Below are 19,014 nucleotides of genomic sequence, written 5' to 3' on the forward strand. Positions count from 1 at the left end.
CGCAACCGATCAATCAACAAGGAATCTATAAACAGCGAACCCCCTTCGTATTTTTCACCATACCTAGGTAGCGTACCGCCCTCTCAGGCTTTAACTACTACGTCACCAGTGTCTCTTTGAAAGAGTTCGAAAGTTTCATAGCCATTATTCTCCCAGAATGGTCTCTCTGCCCTTCGACCACCACCGGTAATTGACGCACTAAGTCCGCACGGATCTATAAAGGTCATAAACCACGGCATGTCATCCTTCCAACCTGGACCTTCCAGCTCGGTCTGCCCATCCTGGGCCAAGTAGATATGGTAGTCCTCCGGTAGGTAGCGACGCGGATGGCGATAGTTCCACAGCACGGTGTTTACGAGCATGAAACTCGCGTCGAAAACCCAGAAGAACCATTCGTATCGAACGATTGGCGAGAGACTCATTGGATCCCAGTCTTTTGACGGATTCGTGGGTACGCGGCTGATGCCGAAGTGTTCGATGCAGCGGTATATTGTGCGAATGAGGATGAGGCCCTGACTGATGTACAGCGTGATGAGAGGGCCCTGTACTTTTTTCGATTCGATGCCACTTCTGATACACCGTCTGTGGAAGACGCCGGCAATTATGCAGAAGAGGAGGATGACACCGATTTGTAAGATCAGTGACACCATCATCAGGATGTGCCCGATGTCGGCATAGGTCTCGAGAATGTTGGGGTTCGCTAGCCAGGAGACGCCGATCGCGTTCAAAACTTCAACGATGCTGGATATTGCGCCAAACGTCGTAAGGGTACGGCCGGGATGCAGAGGCGAGTGGTATGGTACGTAGTAGAGTATTCGACCAAGCACATGGTAGTTGGCCAGCTCAAGGATGGGGCTGGTGATTTGTTAGCCACCTCAAAAGAGAAGGGCGAGCTACTTACGGTGCACATAATATGAGGATAGAGCTCGCGACGTATGCTCCGATGTTTTCGTAATTAAAGGCCCCGTAGGAACGTACGACAAAGCCAGCTGTGAACAGTAGACCGCAGAAGGGGTGGAGACCGGTGACTTTCCAGGCCTTGTACTTGAAGCATTGCCAAACATGCGCAATGGTAGCAACTGCGAACCATACTGTGAACATAGGAGGGGCCCATTTAACAGGCTGATATAGGTAGACACTTCCGGGAATGATCTCACCGTCTGAGGGAGCCATGGTAGTATTTGTTTGACGGGGTAAATGAAGAGCATGAGAAGTAACATGCGCATCCGAGTATTTAAGCTGGAGCGACTGCAATTTGATCTTCGAATGATCGTTGCTGACTCCAAGGGCAAGAGAAGAGCAATCGGCATGTCCAATAGGATTACTACAGGCTTGTCCTGACACAGCACTACTGATGGCCGAGCCTTCATACGATTGCACAGCTAAGTAGTCCTCCCGTATACCGCTTGCCTGCTCTTGATCCAATCAGCTTGGCTCAAGAAATGCAACTTTGGAAGGCAGAACGATTCCATCGCTGTCGCGTCTCAAACTCGGAGCACGTTAAAGTAGCATACCTCACACCATTTGGATGTTGACAGGTAGCAGCACATGCAAGAACACAGTGAAGAATGTGCCGGCCAGCAGAACGGGATCCCAATGACCATATCTACTAAAGCTTCATCGTGGTGGCCGTTTGTTAGGCGCACCTGCCAATCGAGCTTCATACTAGCTTTCGACTGTCAAATGACGCAACCGCCGTTCGGGCAGGAACGCGTCGCGCTATCCTCATGAACACATGCAGCCACACCACGCTAGGCAGACCGTTAAATGCGCATGTATACATGCTTCAAAACTTTCTTCGGTCGCTCACAACCTGCACTTTTCTGTTGCGATTTGCAGCACAAGACATGTCGATTCGGCACCTCCGAATACGAAGACACTCGGGTCTCAGGCCCCCAGCGCCACATGCACATAAGCTTCCTCGCTGGACTAGACCCAATACAGCAGTAAAGTTGGCCAAGACGAACTTGATAACCAGCTGAACTCATCATCACCAGCCACCTATGATGGCTAGACGAGCCCTTTATGGTAATAAAACTGCAGAAATGCACGCTTTTATGAGGCCACCAAAGCCGCTGCCATTGCCGCCTTCTTTGCGGGTACCTTCCAGTTAATCTTCATCTACCCGCATTCAGAAGCGACCATGGCCGAAACGAGAGGAAAGAGAGCGACACGTCAATGCTGGGAGTGTCTTAGACGGCGTCTAGTGTGCGACAAGACGCTCCCGCGCTGCAACAAGTGTCAGAAACGCGGTCGGCAATGCTCGGGCTACGACGACGCGAAGCCGCTTCAGTGGGTTCAGCCAGGGATGGTGACGTCCAAACGAAGAGGAAAGAAAGACAGTAGTCCGCGGAAAAGATCCAGCAACAACACAACGGCTAAGAGTGAAGTCGACTATGCCTGCGAACCCATGGACTACGAAGCCGCCTTGACCGAATGGGTAAAGGACCGGATCGTCAATCCCCAGTATCGGGTGACTGAGCTCCACGTGCTATCCTTCAAGATGATAGCCGTGGCCAAAGAGGCCGCCAGGGTATTCGAGATCGGCGGAAGGGCCAAGATCGAAGAGATCGTGGAGAAAGGCTTGCACGAGGAGGCCGAAAGCTTATTGCGCTCGGGTCGTGATCCACTCCAACGACTGAAGCGCCTACTTGCGTTCCTGAGCATGCAAGATGTACCATTCTATGATGATCTCATAGACGAGACATCGGAGGAGGTGCAAGCTGTTCAGTACTGTGAGTGACTGCTTTCCTCATTATGAAACATGAGGCTAGTTTTATAGCGACATGTGTGGCCGATGGCTAACGCTACCAGACAACGTACGGATACAGCCACAATACAAGGCATCCCAAGAATTGGCACCCAACCCTGCCCTCGTGCTCTTCCCTCCGCAGGTCTTGCATTTGCTTACTCCGTCCATCCATCATGCGCTAGTCTGCCTGTCACTCAATCATTTCATCTACAGTCTACCATTAGGCGCAGGCCATACAGCGGTGATGGCGCGGACAAAAGTATACCAACATCGGGGGGCAGCTTTGCGAGCATTGAGTCGCCATATTGCCCAGGACAAGACACGATGCTCGGACATGACTATCACCACAATTCTCATGTTCATGTGCTTAGAGGTATGCGAGTGCGCCTGGAATGTGAAACTTGGAGTCCCGTACTGATACGTACCTCTAGCTCCAAAACCCCACCTTTGCGGATGGACGTTCACACGTGAATGCCATGAAGCGGATAGTTGACCTCAGAGGTGGACCCAAGCAGGTCATGAAGGAAGCCCCGTACCTTATCCAGCCGATGGTGCTCTACCTACTGTATGTTTATTTGCCCTTTGGATTGAAAACCTGCTTATATGATTAGTATCGTGTCTCTTTCCAACACGTGCAGTCCGTCATGGGATCAAGTCGACATCAGCAACACTGCGGAGGAAATGAGGGAAGATATAACCGACATGTACAGTCTCATTTTTCCGTACACGCTCTGTCCGCGAGAGCTCTTCACTGAGATATTGCGGACGAACCAGCTGCGCGCAAAAGCATCTGCAGCAATCCAGCTGTGTGATTTCAACCCGGATCATGCACTCGAAGCTTATGACGTCCTCGGCCGCATCGAGGCCTTCCCCGTCGAGGACTGGGCGCGAGCTGGCACCTTCTGCACCGAATGGCTGACTGTTGGTCTGGTGTACAAATCCGCCGTCGCGCTCTACGCTACCTTGTCCCTTTGCCCACTCATGGTCCTGCCGACGATCCCTTCACTGCTCGAGAGCCAAACAGCTTACGGTGATGTCCTGCTCAGCAACCTCGGCACTGCACTCAAGGCCCCGCGTATGGCTAAGTTTATGGTCTGGCCGCTGATCGTCGCGGGTGTAGAAGCTATGCATCGCGGGGAAGGGACGCGCAACTGGATCGAGGCGGGCTTGGAGGATCTGAGCAGGACACTGGGAACGAGCTGTCCACTCAAAGTATGCTCGGTGCTGAAGAGATACTGGAAGGGCGGGGTTGCCGGGTGGGACGAGTGCTTCGATCAATCGTATGTGTTTGCCATCTAGAGAAGGAGCTAGTCAAGGAGGGTCTGCAGTTGTTCGTGTCATCATACCCAGAGGTTCGTGATATATCGCTAGTATGCGTAATGTACAGGCTTGCTATACAGAGGGGAGATGGGGTCCCCGTTCGTGATACCCAAACGCCAATCTATGCTGTCGTGTGCCGCGGACCATCGCTACCGGTCCAGGCCCTTGTTCTCTGGATCCTCATCGCCCTTGGTCTCCTTGACGTCTTTGTACGGCCGCCCCGCGTAGAGCATGTATCCCTTCTCCTCCATGGTGCCCGCCTTCTCGTCCGCCTCGGAACGGCCCTGGCCAAATGCGCCCGTCTCGAGCTGGCCTGGCACGGCAATGGGTCGGTTGCCGCGGAAGCGCTTGCGCATGTCAATCATGCCCTTTTTGCATTCGGCGTAGCCCTTTTGCAGCTGCTGGCACTGGGTGGGGAGGGTGTATTTGAGGGGCGGGCGCAGACATTCGCCGGGCGTGTGTCGGTCGACCATGATGCAGTCGCTATTTTGGAGGCAGAATGCCAGCGCAGCGCCTAGCCACTCCGGTTAGCCGAGGCATCGCACAAGATACAAAATAAGCCATACGGATGTCTTTGCAGGACTGCGGCATGGTGGCAGGAGGTCGCGTGTGGCTACCAGCGCACTCAACAATGCATGTGTGGAGTGATGGGGTGGAGCTAACATTTCACAGCCGTCGGCGAAACGTCGCGCTAACCTCCGGGGCTAGGATGCGTTGTCACATGTCAGGGATGGCTGCTTCCGTCTGGAACGTCATTCAGACTCAAGACCTCACCGTAACTCAAGAGGGGCTGGAGCGCGAGCTGTGAACTTTCAGAGGCCCGCGCGTACAGAGGGGCGATGCGTTGTCGCGCTGCCGTTTTCTCTCTGCTTTAATTGCTTCTGTGCCCTGCCCGTCTTCACACGCCCGAGGGCACCTGGGCAGCATGGCGCTCCATATACCCTTCCTGTCGCGCCTCCACATCCGCGAGTACATCGCCCTGGTTCTCTCCATCTGCCTCATCGGCCTCGAGTCCTTCATTGCCGTCATCACGCTTGCCCTCCCTACGCCCATTATCAACTTCTGCTACCGCCTCACGCGCCGCCTGTTCAACCACCTCTCGTCGCCCTCGTCCAAGCGCTCGCGCCAGAAGAAGAAGGGCGTGTGGAGCTCCATCGCCAATGCGTCCGACTTTACCGAGCTTTGCGACCTCTACGGCTACTACTGCGAGGAACACATTGTGCAGACGGGCGATGGCTATCTCCTGGGTCTGCACCGGCTGGGCTGGCGACAGGGCGAGGAAAACGTGCGCGTCAACAGCGGAGACAGGGCCAAGGGCGTCAAGAAGAAGGTTGTCTACCTGCACCACGGTCTCATGATGAACAGCGAGGTCTGGGTCTGCTTGACCGACAAGGAGCGATGCTTGCCATTTGAGCTGGTCGAGCGCGGATACGACGTCTGGCTCGGCAACAACCGTGGAAACAAGTATTCCAAGAAGAGCGTCCACACGCCCCCTACCTCGAGCAGCTTCTGGAACTTCAGCATGGACCAGTTCGCCTTCCACGACATCCCGGACTCCATCGCCTACATCCTCGAGACTACGCACCAGCCCTCTCTGTCGTATATTGGCTTTTCGCAAGGAACCGCGCAGGCTTTCGCGACCTTGTCCATCCACCCCACACTGAACGAGAAGGTTGATGTCTTCATTGCGCTAGCCCCGGCCATGTCTCCCAAGGGTGTTGCGTCTGGCATTGTCGACGCCTTTGTCAAAGCCTCTCCTGATATTCTCTACTTGGCGTTCGGACGAAAGACCATTCTCCCGTCGGCAACCATGTGGCAATCCATCCTATATCCTCCCATCTTCGTCCGATTCATCGACACATCCCTGCGCTTCCTTTTCAACTGGTCCGCTGTCAACATCCTACCCGAGCAAAAGCTCGCAGCATACCCCCATCTTTACTCATACACGTCGACTAAGAGCGTGGTACACTGGTTCCAGATCATTCGGAATGGCACGTTCCAAATGTACGACGATGAAGCGCCGAATCCAATCACATCCAATCGATCCAAGTACTACAAGGTTGCCAAGTTTCCAACCAAGAACATCAAGACGCCGATCGTGCTTGTTTACGGCGGCTCGGACAGCTTAGTCGACATCAAGGTCATGCTCAAGGAGCTCCCAGCTCATACTATCGCTAAAGAGATCCCTCACTACGAGCACCTGGACTTCCTGTGGGCGGAATCGGTTCACACACTCGTCTTCCCGCACGTTTTTGAAGCGTTGGACAAATTCGCAGGCTCAGAAGCAGCAGCTCTAGAGAGTCAGAAGCAACGACGCTTACGATCGCCGGGCCGGTACCAAGGTCTCCTACCAGAGTCCAGCAAACTACCCGGGTTAGACGGCGACGAAGACGACGACGATGCGGGAGATGAGAGTGCGACAGCTCCGGTAGCGCTACGGACAAGAAAAGTTTCCCAGCACTCGCGAGCGCCGAGCTCCATCGATGGCACGACGATAGCAGAAAGGCCATTGTCGCTAGCAAGTCCTTTCCAAGCGTCTCAAACGCCACGACCTCCCACTCACCGAAGAACCCAAACCGAAGAGAAGCCCTCGCCTTCCCGCAACAGAATCATGTCACCACCACCCTCGCACAGGATATCAACCATATCCTCGCCACCCCCTTCCACAAACAGGATGTCAACCATATCCTTCAGCTCACCAGGTGCGTCAGTCGGCGACTCTCAAATGACAGAAAAAACCTCGACGTCTCGGCCCGAAGGATGGTGGTCCTCCGACGAAGTCGCTGGTACAGATCCGTCTCAAACTACCACACCCGCTAACCACACGCCCGCCAGGAGGTCCAGTTTCGACAGCCAGCAGAGCACGAAGAGTATGGCGGGCAAATTCGGAGCCAATGGTATCACTCTTGGGGCGGGCAAAGCCGTCAGCGGAGTCACCATCACACAAGGAGAAGGATTCGGCGAGGGGAGTGGGACTCACAAGGATAAAAACGATCGGGAAAGATTACTGGAGGCGGATCGGAAACAGCGGAGGAACGTCTTGAAGAAGAGACAGCCGTCTAGTGGGTGATTTGATCTGACGAAGTAACGATGGACTTGCATAAGACTGTTACGATTATGTTGGTTGGTTGTAAATTGCAATAACAAGAACCTTGTGGGCTACTTCATGCCAACGCCCTTCACATTTGCAATGTTTCCAGTGGCGCGACCATCCTCATACATTGGGCACACCTCCGCTAGCATGATTGGTCACGGGAACCTATTCCGCAATACGAGATGCATAGCCAAAACCTCATCTTGACTTCAATCTTACCTAAGCTTTGCATTCCCAATGAACCTTTATCTGCCGACGACCCATTACTCCACTAGCCATGGCACCCGCGTTCATGCAGATACCCAAGCTCCTTCTCTCGCACTCCACTCGCGGCTGCCAATACCCACCCCTTCTACGCGATATCGCCAATTAGGACAGTCATGGCGTGGATGTGGGATGGCGCTGTAGCCATGTATCGGTCGCTAGCACGCTTCTTGTCGCCTGGGCTCCTCGATGCAAAGGTAAGGGTGTTGATGACTTGTGACTTGTAGATCACTCTAAAATGATGGTCAAGGGTGAATACGATCCCGCGTATAGGGCCTTTATATTTTACAGGACTATGTCGCCTAATGAGGTATGTCAATGTTGGCAGGTTGCTCGGGAGGAATACTCGCTGATCTGGATATGGGAACTTAGTCCGTGTCGAGTTTTGGGAGACCGTCGATGGAGAGTGAAGTGGAATGAAGTTGGGACTTCGTTGCAAAGGCCTTGGTCTTGTATGAACATGCATGAAGGTGTCGGTGCGATGAGTTTAGTTGGCTGAGGGGAAAGAATGGTATTTCTATTGATGTTCAAATATCTATATTCGCTTTAAAGCTGCTGAACCCGAAACTACACCGCCAATCCGTTTCCCCTTCCTGCGAGCGAGACGATCAAGAAGAGCCCTGTATATCTTCCTGCTCGGCGAGACCGCTCTGCTGCATCTGTTGATGCATTTGTTGCTGCATTTGCTGTTGCATGAGTTGCTGCTGTGACATGTTCATCGTGGAAGGATTGAAGTCCAGGTGACTCAAGGGCGCTGACTGCCACCATAGCTGTTGCATATCGACAAGAGGTACGCCTTGATCAAAGTTCGTCATGAAGGGGTTTCCGAAAGCGAAAGACGTTGGTTGTTGTTCTGGCAGAGGGTACGGAAGTAGCGGGTCCATGAAGTGATCCTGGGAAAGCGGGGGTGGGAAATTTGGCGGCATTTCCTCCCAGGAGGTTGACTGCGGTGCAGAGCGTGTAGGCTTTGCGGGCCGAGAAGTCCATCCAGTATCGTCGGCAATCAACTCCTTGACTTGCTCCCGAAGAGCAGGCGCACAAGTGTTCAAAATCTTGTAGACGACATCATGAGCCCGAGCAGCGACTGGGTCACTTACTTTCATAGCACGAAGCCAGCGTATCATCTTCTTGATGCACGTCAGGATGTCGTCTCTCTCATCCTTTAGATGTTTGCCCTCATAGGCCATCTCCAACAGCAGCACGGCTACTGATTGCATGACTAGTGGAAAGAACGTCAGCTCTTGTTAGACTTTTCTCATATCATGATAAACTTACTGAGATGAACCACATCCCACCACGGTCCTTGCGAGTAAATGAACTGTGTATCTGGCTGTTCAGGGAACAGCATCGTCATGTTTCGAGCTGACTCGACGCATGTCTCTGCTGACTCGGCGTTGAAGTTCATGGATTTGGAACTCTCTGTTGCTATTCTTCGCTCTATTCGACAGAGGCAGGGCCGCGTGATGAGCACTTTCGTACTCCAGTAGTAGATTCTGAGTAGAAAACGTTCGCGGTTGAGCTCGGGTCGTTGGGTGGAGTTACTCGGACGGATGTCATCAGATGGTAACGCTGTCTTGACCCAGTCCTCTAGTTCCTTGAGCAGCTCCGTAATTTTCGTCTGTACGTACTATAGATATGGTAGTCAGCAGAATGTCCTATACACAAACAAGAATCATTTGTCGGCGACTACACGGTCGGATTGGAAGGATGGTACACATACCTCCCAAGATTGGACTGCGGTCCGGGGCGAATATAGGCTGAGAAGGACCTTCTGTGAAATGATGGTCAAGGTGACATATGTATGCAGATAGTGGCTTCCATCCGCATCCCGTTGACCTGAGTCAGAGGCAGCGCTACTTCCAACAGTCTGAGGTGAGCTGTAGTTCGTGCGGACGCGAGAGTGTCGTCGCGCCGCATTTGTGTCTCGCGTTGGAGATCCAGGTTTGTACTGTGGCAATGTTACAGTGCAATCCTCGTTTCCAATGACCGGAGGCCGACCAGTGATGGATGAAACGAGGCACTCTACTGAGTGCAAACACCACCACGTCTTCACCAACGGCTCTCTCCTAGAGTCGTTCATCGAATCGTCCTCGTTACGCAGGTGTAAACCGAGTGCCAAGGCGAGTCTGACGGAGAGCCCGCTCATGATCCAGGCTCTACTCACGTGTCCGATCACAAGGAAGTAGAACGCCAATGTTCCTGTCTAGTGTTCAAGATGTTAGGTACATTGATGAGGCTTGAATGGAGATGGACACTTACTGCTTGAACCCTGCCCAGACTGGGGGCTGCCAGGAACGATATAGTATCCTTCAGTCCCAAGAGTTGAACAGCTCGTGTCATGTATACGAGATGGTCTCTCTCATCGCCTCGCCATTCGGCACCAATGAGATGAGAGTATTTGGCGCCAATAGCGAAAAGTAGGTTCATGGTCGCACGCCATTGTGGCGGGATTTGATACGGATTTCTGTACCTGAGAGATTGAATGTAGCGTCGAAATTGGTCTTCGAAGTTAGCGGGCATGAGAGGAAATGTGCCGTGTACAGTTTCCAGATAGCAATCAAAGAGCCTTTCAGCGATGTCTGGGCCAGGCATCTCGTTTGGATCTACAGCGATATCGACCTCAATATCATCGCCGTCCAGGTAGAAAGTCGCGTCCGTTATGTGTTGCATCGAGCCCGGTCTAGCATTCTGTCTTCGTTCATGCAAAGCTTCGGATCGTTCGTCAATAGCTGCCGAACTTGCGCCTGGAGGGCCGTATCGCTGCCCTTGAGGGTCTGAGTTGCCACGTTCTGCTTGACGCTGAACACTTCGTAGCCATTGCACCTCCGAGTTTTGGCCCATGTAGCCGGTCTCTCTCGACTCGTGGCTGCGCATCAAATCCTCATCAAGGAAGTCGAGATCTTCGTTGGAGCCGACGGATGCAGTCACGAGGGCCTCTCCGTGATGGCCATCCCCTGGCTCTTTTCTCTGCGCCGATTGCTCGCGTGGCCTTTTTCCCAGAGTCCTGACGGATTGTAAGGAATCCAGGGAAACAAGATCATCCTCAACCTGGAGAAGTAAGGTCAGCAGTAGCCTTGTCACACTCTCAGGCAACGAGATAACTGACGGAATACATACATCATGTAATGTCTGCTTGATGGCCTTTTTGTCTGCTTCATCGACCCGGTCTTCTAGTTCTTTTAGGAGATTAACGAGGTTCTTGTTCAACCTCATGGCCCTGTAAAGTCAGCATGTAAGTCGAATGTTGGATGGTTAATCTAAACATACTCTCCAAGACGATCCCGACGTGCTGGATCGTACACACAAACTAAGTTGTTGCGTTCACAGTTGGCGCAACGCGGATGATCACCCGAACACCTGACTTCTGGAGCGGGATTATCAGCAGGAACGATTAAATACGGAGGGATGCGGCTGTTTACTTCGTCTGCGGCACGTTTTGCATGCCCTTGCACTAGAGAAACGAGTTAGTTCACAACGTGTACTAATGTAGGCTAGAGTCACTGACACTCTTTGCTCTTTCTCGTATCTTTCTGCATTCTCGTTGCCCTGCTGCGGCGGCGCTGGCGCCTTTTGGATCGCGATCTTCCTACCCTGTCCATCACTGGACTGCCCGAGCGGGACTCGTTGCATAGCACAGGCCGACGGTGATTGGAAATCAGTACAGGATCGCACTGCCAGTGCAGATGCAGCTCGCAGGGGAGCGACTTCAGTCACGTGTTGGGTTCCGGCCAAGGTCTCCGTGGGCCTGGTTGTTCTGGGAGCGATGAGGGGAAACGGATCTGCCAGGACGGCCTGAGGCGCGAAGGGTGGTAATCCACGGTAAAGGAACGGTTACGGGACTGTGTGGCTTGATGTCTCAAGACAAGACAATAGGCAGGCACGCATATGCGAATTGTAACGAATCGTTGTTTGGTGGTTGTGGTAGTGGTGGTGCTGGGGAGAAACGCACCCTTCAGAGGATTGATAGGCGGCTGTTCACCCACCAATCATAGTCCTCTACATTAGTTCACTGTCCGAAGCAGCGTTGTGCTGTGGCTTCAAGTTGAGTGGATATAGTCGGATGCGTTTAGCAGTGGCCCATTATACAGGCCTGCGGCAAATCATGAACAGGTTTCGCCTCGTCGGGATCGGGATCGAAGGCAGGGCGGCGACTCCCCGCGGAAGTTGCCTGCCAGATCGCATGGCATCCACAGCTGTCAATTCTCTGCAGCGCGGAAAGAAAATGAAGCAAGAAAAACTACAGCATGTGCAGGGCTAGCGAAGAATGGCGAACGCGTTTGGGTTGTCGTGCTATTTGAATATGCCTAGGTAGCCAACACGCCGTTGAGCCGTACGCGCGATGCAGGTCGCGTACGTCATTCCTAGCAAGGAACTGGCTCCTACCTCGCTTCTTTGCTGTTGAGAGTTCAGATAAACCACCTGTACACATTGAGGGATCAATGTAAATAACGGATACTCACATATCTTTTGTTGATGATGTGTCTCCAGCGACGACACCCCATATCTTTTGGGTGGCTCCCAGGCATCAGTTTTCGTAACACGAGCCGATTTATCTTCTGCGTGAATGCAAAGGGACAGAAGTGTACGGTTGTGTTTCCGCGAACATGCTAATCCCGCCAGCACATACCTAGGTAGCCGTAAAGAGCAGCACGTGTTTCACCCGAGGCAACTCCGTCTTCGCGAGCTTGGGACACCCATCTAATCCGCACACGCTGCAGCATTTTTCTCGCAACTTTACTCTGAAAACGAATGTCTGACATAATTTGATTGCGCGCGCTGACAAGGGACATCTACTTCAGCTCAAGGGTTCCGGGGAACTTGTAGATGCGGGTTGCGCTATCCCGAATCTGGAAGCTTCTGCTAGCTTGCTGTTTTCCGTTAGCATGTGATGGAACTTCCCGATATCGCTTCACCCCGTGGAAACTTCAGGCAGCACCGTCAGTACATGCATTATCTCCCTCTTTGCTCTTGAAACTTCTCCCAGCACTCTAAATGCCTGCAAGAACCAACTCGTGTGTAACCTGTCGCAAGAAACGCATCAAATGCGATGCGACAGTCCCCAAATGTCTTATGTGCATTCGCACCGGTCACGACTGCCCCGGACTACCAGATGGTCCCGTCTTCGTAGACATGACGAACATTGCTAAACACGGAATGAGAAAGCGCAAGTCAAAACTAACAAGCAAGAGCGCGGAATCGTCCACGCTGAGCTGCGCGCGTTCTGACCAAGTGTTGTCGTATCAGATTTCGCAAAGAGCAGTGGTGACCGAGGCATTTTATGCTCACTTTATGGCTCACTTCACGTCCGAGGGCGAAAGCAAAGACATTCGGAATCAACGTACTTGGCTGCATAGCTTGCCTGTTCTGACAACAGATGGCACAAATGAGGCACTGACAACGGCTGCACAGGCTACGGCATCTGCCTACTGCGCTGCCGAAAGCGGAAACATGGCACTTACACAGTACTCATGGAAGATGTACGGAGAAGCCCTACGGGCGCACAGTCGATTCGTCTCCCGTCTACATACCAAGCAAGAAGTCACGGTACATATGGTGTCTACGAGCGTTCTGTTCAGTTTATTTGAAGCTATGCAATCTACCAACGCCGCAGCCTATTGTTCTCACGTTTTCGGAGCTGTTCGGATGCTTGAATTGACTACACCAAAACAATGCTCACAAGGGGCGTTGTGTCAGATCTTCTGTAAGTTTCCTCATGCGATAAAGCCTAGCTGTATTTGCTGTGGTCGTCATTGTATTGTTCGTGGAAGAGAGGATGATGTACCCTTTCAGACTGTATCCCACACCCTGTCTGAAACTCAAGAGGGCAGTCTCTTTCGTACGGGAGAAACACGTAACGCGCGCTAACACTGTACTTCTTTTGCAGATCATCTCCGGACTCAATTGACATTCATCAATCTGACCGGAAATAGCAAGAGGATACCTTTCCGAATGCAAGGCATTTTGTACGGGCCATTGAGATACGTTGAGTTACCTCGGTTTCAGACGCTTATGGGCTATGTATCCGACCTGGTGGACGTCTATGTCGCGCGGAAGACCGGCGCATCGCGACCAGAATTTGGCCTCGATGCTTACACCGTGCTTGGGAGCAATATTGAGGCGCTTTGGCTTGAGTATATGAACGATGCAGTGGATACGGATAAGTTGCTGTTCTGGGAGGACACTTCGACCGAAACTCGGCACTTTCGCGACGCCTTCACTGCTCTCGTCGTGGCATACTTCGGCGTTGCTCGCATCCTTCTCAGCCTCATTACGCCACGACTTCCAGATGGCTTTCCGACCCTATCCGATGATTACACATCTATACTGCTGGCCTCGCAGTACTTGCAGACTCATACAGTTGGGTGCGCATACATGCGCATTGCCACGCCTCTGCTGCTAGTTGCACTGCATTCCCCTGAACCTAGCCAGCGCAATCAAGCTACCGCTTACTTCGAAGGCTGGACGCAGAGGTCCATGTCGGGCGTTAGCACACCTGCACTAGAGACGATACGTCGAAACCACGTCTACGAGCGTGACCGGACGCGCGAACAGTGGCAAAATTCGGCGTTAATCAATACCTAGATGCAGCTATTCAGCCACAAGTACCAGTGATCACGATGCGAGAGATGTGTTGTCGTCGGACAAAAGCACCAAGCCGCTACCCGAACTGCCGGAATAAACCCGTCAGCGCTAAATACGGCTAGCTCGTGGATACCCCTCTCGCGATCCCCTTAGTAAACCCCGATTCTCGACACGAATTCCTCTTTTCGAAGCGCATAGGCCAAGCCCCTCAGCTGTGTAGATGCAACGATGTACAGCGAAGAACCCGATCTCGAGACGAACTCTTCCAGCACGAAACCCACACTTTGCTCGAACTTGCCTGTTCGCGACACCGATCAATGCCAGTATATGGCATGATTTGCAATATGCGAGGCAGGAGGCAGGGTCTAGAAGAGACGATGCGGCTTTGATAATCAATAGTTCGGGTACCGTCGCCGTGTGTAGAGACACAACATCGGAAGGAAGAGCGAGCACGTCGCTGTTTGGCTGTAATTTGTTCGAGCGTGCGGCAGTTGGCTCACCTTCGCCTCGGATTATGGTCAGGAGGAGAACAAAATCGGGGGGAAATTGATTTGAGCAGACTTCCAGTCGGGTTCGCTTTTCTTGACTCAAACTCCAGTGCCAAGGCTGCGCATTGGTTGTCAGGCGAACTTCACAGGCTACGATAGAGGCTTGTAGACAGCAGCTTACATCCATAATGATGTTTTGTTTCCATTGTGCATCCAGTGGGCAGGTGCCGTACGCCCCATTTTGACAAGTCGATCACGTTGCTGCTACCAGAGAAGCTGCCCCAGCCCTCGTATCAATCGTTGAAATGAGTATATGAGAGCAAGTGGGTATCATCAAGGAGTCGTTCAAATCTACTATAGCTCTCTACCAATACCCAAAAGGTTGAGAATCAAGCTTTCTTCTTGCTGCTTTGTCCAAGGTCAAGATGTAGTAAAAGCGCCTTTTCAACCAGACTGGCAAACTCGCGGTACATTACACTGCACAAAACACAGATTGGAGTAGAGTTACGGACTTCAGGAAATAAAGACAGAAGAATCATAGCTGACTAGTCCTACGAACACGTTCCCAGTCCAGTCGCCATAATCGCACACATGAAAACCGTGAATTGACACAAAACAAGCGCACCCTCCTCTTGCGTAAAAGACTCATACAGTTCCATAGTACACTTCCTTCATCGACTTGCATAATGCTTGTGCTGATACCCATATTAAGCCTTCTGCATACCTTCGACAAACTCAAGCGCCGCTTCTCTATCAACAACATCGATGCTACTCGTCTTATTCGTGTAGGTAACACCATAGCATCGATCCGCCACGTGTACCATCTCAGGCCTGAAAGTCGTGCAGATGAACTGACCACCTCCATCCGCGTTCTTTCCACCATGACCACTCAATCGCTCCAGCATCTGCGCAACAGCAGTTCGATACTGCGCGTCGAGATTGGCATCGATTTCGTCAAAGAGGTAGAAGGGCGCGGGATCGCACTTTTGGATAGCAAAGATGAGGGCGAGCGCGCAGAGCGACTTTTGGCCTCCAGAGAGCTGACCGATCTTTTGCTGCTCGTCGTGCTTGCTGTTGAAGGATACAGCGATGCTCACACCTGTGTACTCTTCGACCTTGCTCTTCTTCCCCTGGGTCTCTTGTTCCTCCATATCCTCGTCGTCAGAGATGTCTCCACGTGCGTCACGGTCCGATTTGCGGTTGATGATGAGGCGACCGCGGCCGATGGGAACAAGTTGCTGGAAAACTTCGCCGAAAGCTGCGGCGACTTGCTTGAAGGTACGGGCGATGGCCTCATCTTTGCGCTGGTCTAGCACATCGATGAGATTCTCGATGGATTTGCGTGATGTGTCCAGTTCGGCGCGGCGTTCTGTTAGGGTCCGTCGCTGGCGCGTAAAGTTCTCGTAATGTTCGAATGCTTTCTTGTTGACGTGGGCGAAGCTCTTGAGCGCTTGGTTGGCCTTGGTGAGTTCTTTGGTAACCTTGTGGTAATGTCAGCTGTGTGCAGGTTTGAAGAGGCGAAAGTGAAGCTTACCTTTGTCGTGTCCCATCGAGTGTATTTCCGATTGACATCTTCAGGAAGGGTACCCAGATCACGGATATCCCGCTTGACTTCCGCTAGTCGGTCTGTGTAACGACTACGATCGGAGTCCTTCTTGGACATGGCCTGCTCTTGCCTAGCCATAGCCTTTGCCAATTGCCTATTGCTAGATTCCTTTTCGTTTCTTGAGTTCTCCAGCTCGCTCAACTGGGCCCGGATGTCTTCAATCTGGGCGTCGATTTCTTGGATCTGTTGGTCGAGGTCCGCGATGGTTTGATTGACAGCATCTAGAGCTCGTTCACATTCTCGTAAACGCGTCGACTGGCCCGTAGACCCGCCTGCGCCGCCCTGTTGTGATAGGATGTTATCAAGCTCTGGCTGGAGATTTTCCGTAAGATCGAGCTCAGCCTCGTCCTTTTGGGATTCTAGCATGGCGCGCTCTTCCTTGGCTCGTGCAAATTGCCGCTTCAAGTCTTGTACAGTGCTTCGAAGTGTGATCAACATTTGCTCCTCATCGTTAGACAGCGCTTTCTCAAACTTGGAAGCAATCTCAGCCTCCCAGTCACTCTGTTGTGCGCCGAGCTGATTGATTGTTGACTGAAGTGCTGAAGCGGTCATCCTCTTTCTAGCAAGGCTGTCCTGTATGTCTCGAAGGGTTCTTTGCTTCATTCGTACTTCTTCCCGCATAGGCGCATAGCTGTTTTCGCCCTTGTCCTTCTCGTATTCCCGCCGTCGAACTTCGCTGAGTGCCGCAGTGAGCTGTTGACGCTTTTGCTCAAGTTCGGTGGCAATATCTCGCTTCCGCTGCTGCAGCTCATCATATTGTGTGCGGATCTCGGCCAATGTTTGGTAAGCCCGAATCTTTGACTTGGACGGGTCGTGGTAACCTCCTCGGTATTGACCCTTGCGCGAAGCGTTATCTCCGTCAAGAGTGTACGCACGAACATTGTATTGCTTTGCGTTCTTCTTGCACGCAGTCAAGTCAGGGCAGACAACGATCTTGCCGAACACATGTCTGAATGCATCCTCAAATCTTTCATCGTACCTCAACTTTGGCAAAAGTGGCTGCATGTCCCCTGTCGCAGGAAGGTTCATGTCATGAGCCCGGATGCGATTAAGGGGAATAAAAGTAATACGTCCGCCCTTGTCTTTGATGAGCCGATCAATCAGCTTACTGGAGACCTCATCGTTATCCACGACAACGTTAAAGAGCGCACCCTCAGCTGCTGCTTCGGTCACGGCTCTGTAGTCGTTGTTGACATCGAGTAGGTCTGCAATGGTACCATGCACCCCCTCTAGCCCCCCCTCTTTTTGGTATCTACGGAGAGACTCCAGACCACGACTAGTGCCATGATCAAGCAGTCGAGAGAACGTGCTTTCTGCTTTTCGAAGCTCGGCTTGCGAGTTTGTAAGTTGAGTATTGACCCTGTTTTCTTCTCGGTAGAGGTTCGTCTGCTCGTCGTGTACCGCTTTGTAGGCATCCTTTGCTTGCTCGACTTTGGCTGAAAGGTTGACACTAGCGTCTCCTTCGCTCTCAATGGTTGATCGTAGTTCAGCTATCTCGGTTTCAAGACGCTCAACGTCGCTCTCTAGTTGAGTAATCTCTTCATTAGTCTGCATGAGAACAGCCTTGCGGCGGCTAAGGTCAGCATTGCACTCTTCGATTTGAGCGCGCAATGCATCGTCTCGTTGTCGTTTGGTTGTAAAGAAAGCTGTCCGACCCTGCTTCTCCTCGAGACGCTTCTGTTGGCCTTCAGCTTCTAGCAACTGTGATCTGACGGCTTCCTCCTCTTCTTTCTTTGCGTTGTATTGGGGTATCAGCTTCTTGAGTTCGGTCTCTCGTGCGCGTATCTGTTGTTGGAGTGACTTCGTTTGTGTATCCCGCGACTTCTTCGTTCGTTGGGCGGCCGACTGGTTATCCTGCAACGATTTGAGCTCGAGCTCGATCTTGGCCTTCTCCAGTGTCGCTGACTTGCGTTCTTGTTCAGACTGCACGCGATCTTCCCGCAGAACGTCCAAGTCGCCTCTTCGCCTGTTGATATCCATGTCGATTTGCGCGATGTCGGCCTCAGTCTGTACAAATGCTGCCTCGTCGGCCTCCTTCATCTCACGACCCTGGTTCTCCATATGGTCGATCTTCTCAATCAAGGCTTCTAGGTCAGCCTCCTCCCGGGACTTCAAAATGTACATCAACGACCGGCGCTCCTTGTCGTTCCGGCTCCACGCTTCCAATTCCTCCTTCTCGCCCTCGAGTTCGTTTAGACGCCCGTTGATGGAGTCGATTACACCATCGACAGCTCCGCATTTGTTTTCAGTCTCAGACAGAAGCTTGAGACTGTTGGCGCGTCGCTCTTCGTAGACGTTGGAGCCGGAGATCTCTTTCAGCAGCTTCAAGCGCTCAGAGTCTTTCATGTTGGTGAGCGCCGTGACACGACCTTGCGGGACGATGTAGTAGGGGTTCGATCGCGAGAAGCCAGCGGATTCGAGGATCTGCATGACTTCGGATTTGGTAGCGTTCTTGCGGTTGACTGAATACTCGTCCTTCTTTGCGCCGATGGTACGGCGGAGAAAGAACTCGGGTTTGCCAGTCTGGAAGCGGTCTTCGGTGTTGTCGAAGCATACCTCGACATATGCTGACATGACTGCTGAGCCGGATCCTTCGTGTAGCAGCGCCTGACGCTCTTCACGACCCAAGTTGTGGTAATCGTCGCCTAGCACAAAGCGCACGGCGGCGAAGAAGTTACTCTTTCCCGATCCATTACGGCCAACGACAACATTGCAATTGGGCGAGAAGGGCTCGATTTGCATCTGCTCCTTGTAGCTCTTGAAACCCTGAATCGTGATCTGCTTGATGTACCCCATGGCCGCGGTTGAGCGCAATCGCGATGCGCGAGTGGTCCGACTGAGTGATGTGTGCGGTCGCGCGTTGGACGTGTATGCGATTGTGATGGCGCTTTTCAGGACATAGCGGGGT

At 52.4% G+C, this 19,014-nt stretch overlaps 6 protein-coding genes across 6 annotated transcripts; 2 read left to right on the top strand and 4 right to left on the bottom strand.

Annotated features, from left to right (window-relative positions):
• Positions 1-83: 83 nt before the first annotated feature.
• Positions 84-1,173, bottom strand: J4E87_001081 (uncharacterized protein; the record flags this gene model as incomplete). The annotated part of the gene is made up of 2 exons (XM_049372730.1): positions 84-855; positions 902-1,173. The coding sequence occupies 2 exons, from the start codon at positions 1,171-1,173 to the stop codon at positions 84-86; spliced, it is 1,044 nt and encodes a 347-aa protein (XP_049237388.1).
• Positions 1,174-2,308: 1,135 nt separating this feature from the next.
• J4E87_001082 (uncharacterized protein) lies at positions 2,309-4,051 on the top strand (the record flags this gene model as incomplete). The annotated part of the gene is made up of 5 exons (XM_049372731.1): positions 2,309-2,316; positions 2,365-2,735; positions 2,815-3,125; positions 3,184-3,317; positions 3,391-4,051. The coding sequence occupies 5 exons, from the start codon at positions 2,309-2,311 to the stop codon at positions 4,049-4,051; spliced, it is 1,485 nt and encodes a 494-aa protein (XP_049237389.1).
• A 170-nt stretch (positions 4,052-4,221) lies between these two features.
• On the bottom strand, positions 4,222-4,663 carry J4E87_001083 (uncharacterized protein; the record flags this gene model as incomplete). Its single annotated transcript, XM_049372732.1, has 2 exons — positions 4,222-4,586; positions 4,639-4,663. 2 exons carry the CDS (start codon positions 4,661-4,663, stop codon positions 4,222-4,224), a joined length of 390 nt encoding a protein of 129 aa, XP_049237390.1.
• A 334-nt stretch (positions 4,664-4,997) lies between these two features.
• J4E87_001084 (uncharacterized protein) lies at positions 4,998-7,142 on the top strand (the record flags this gene model as incomplete). The annotated part of the gene is made up of 1 exon (XM_049372733.1): positions 4,998-7,142. The coding sequence occupies one exon, from the start codon at positions 4,998-5,000 to the stop codon at positions 7,140-7,142; it is 2,145 nt and encodes a 714-aa protein (XP_049237391.1).
• An 896-nt stretch (positions 7,143-8,038) lies between these two features.
• On the bottom strand, positions 8,039-11,060 carry J4E87_001085 (uncharacterized protein; the record flags this gene model as incomplete). The annotated part of the gene is made up of 6 exons (XM_049372734.1): positions 8,039-8,649; positions 8,706-9,057; positions 9,595-9,633; positions 9,690-10,478; positions 10,548-10,647; positions 10,936-11,060. The coding sequence occupies 6 exons, from the start codon at positions 11,058-11,060 to the stop codon at positions 8,039-8,041; spliced, it is 2,016 nt and encodes a 671-aa protein (XP_049237392.1).
• A 4,147-nt stretch (positions 11,061-15,207) lies between these two features.
• On the bottom strand, positions 15,208-18,902 carry J4E87_001086 (uncharacterized protein; the record flags this gene model as incomplete). Its single annotated transcript, XM_049372735.1, has 2 exons — positions 15,208-15,981; positions 16,035-18,902. The coding sequence occupies 2 exons, from the start codon at positions 18,900-18,902 to the stop codon at positions 15,208-15,210; spliced, it is 3,642 nt and encodes a 1,213-aa protein (XP_049237393.1).
• Positions 18,903-19,014: the final 112 nt, after the last annotated feature.

Source organism: Alternaria ethzedia (genome assembly GCF_023757985.1).
Source record: "Alternaria ethzedia strain BMP 0044 chromosome Unknown scaffold_2, whole genome shotgun sequence".
Lineage (NCBI taxonomy): Eukaryota > Fungi > Ascomycota > Dothideomycetes > Pleosporales > Pleosporaceae > Alternaria > Alternaria ethzedia.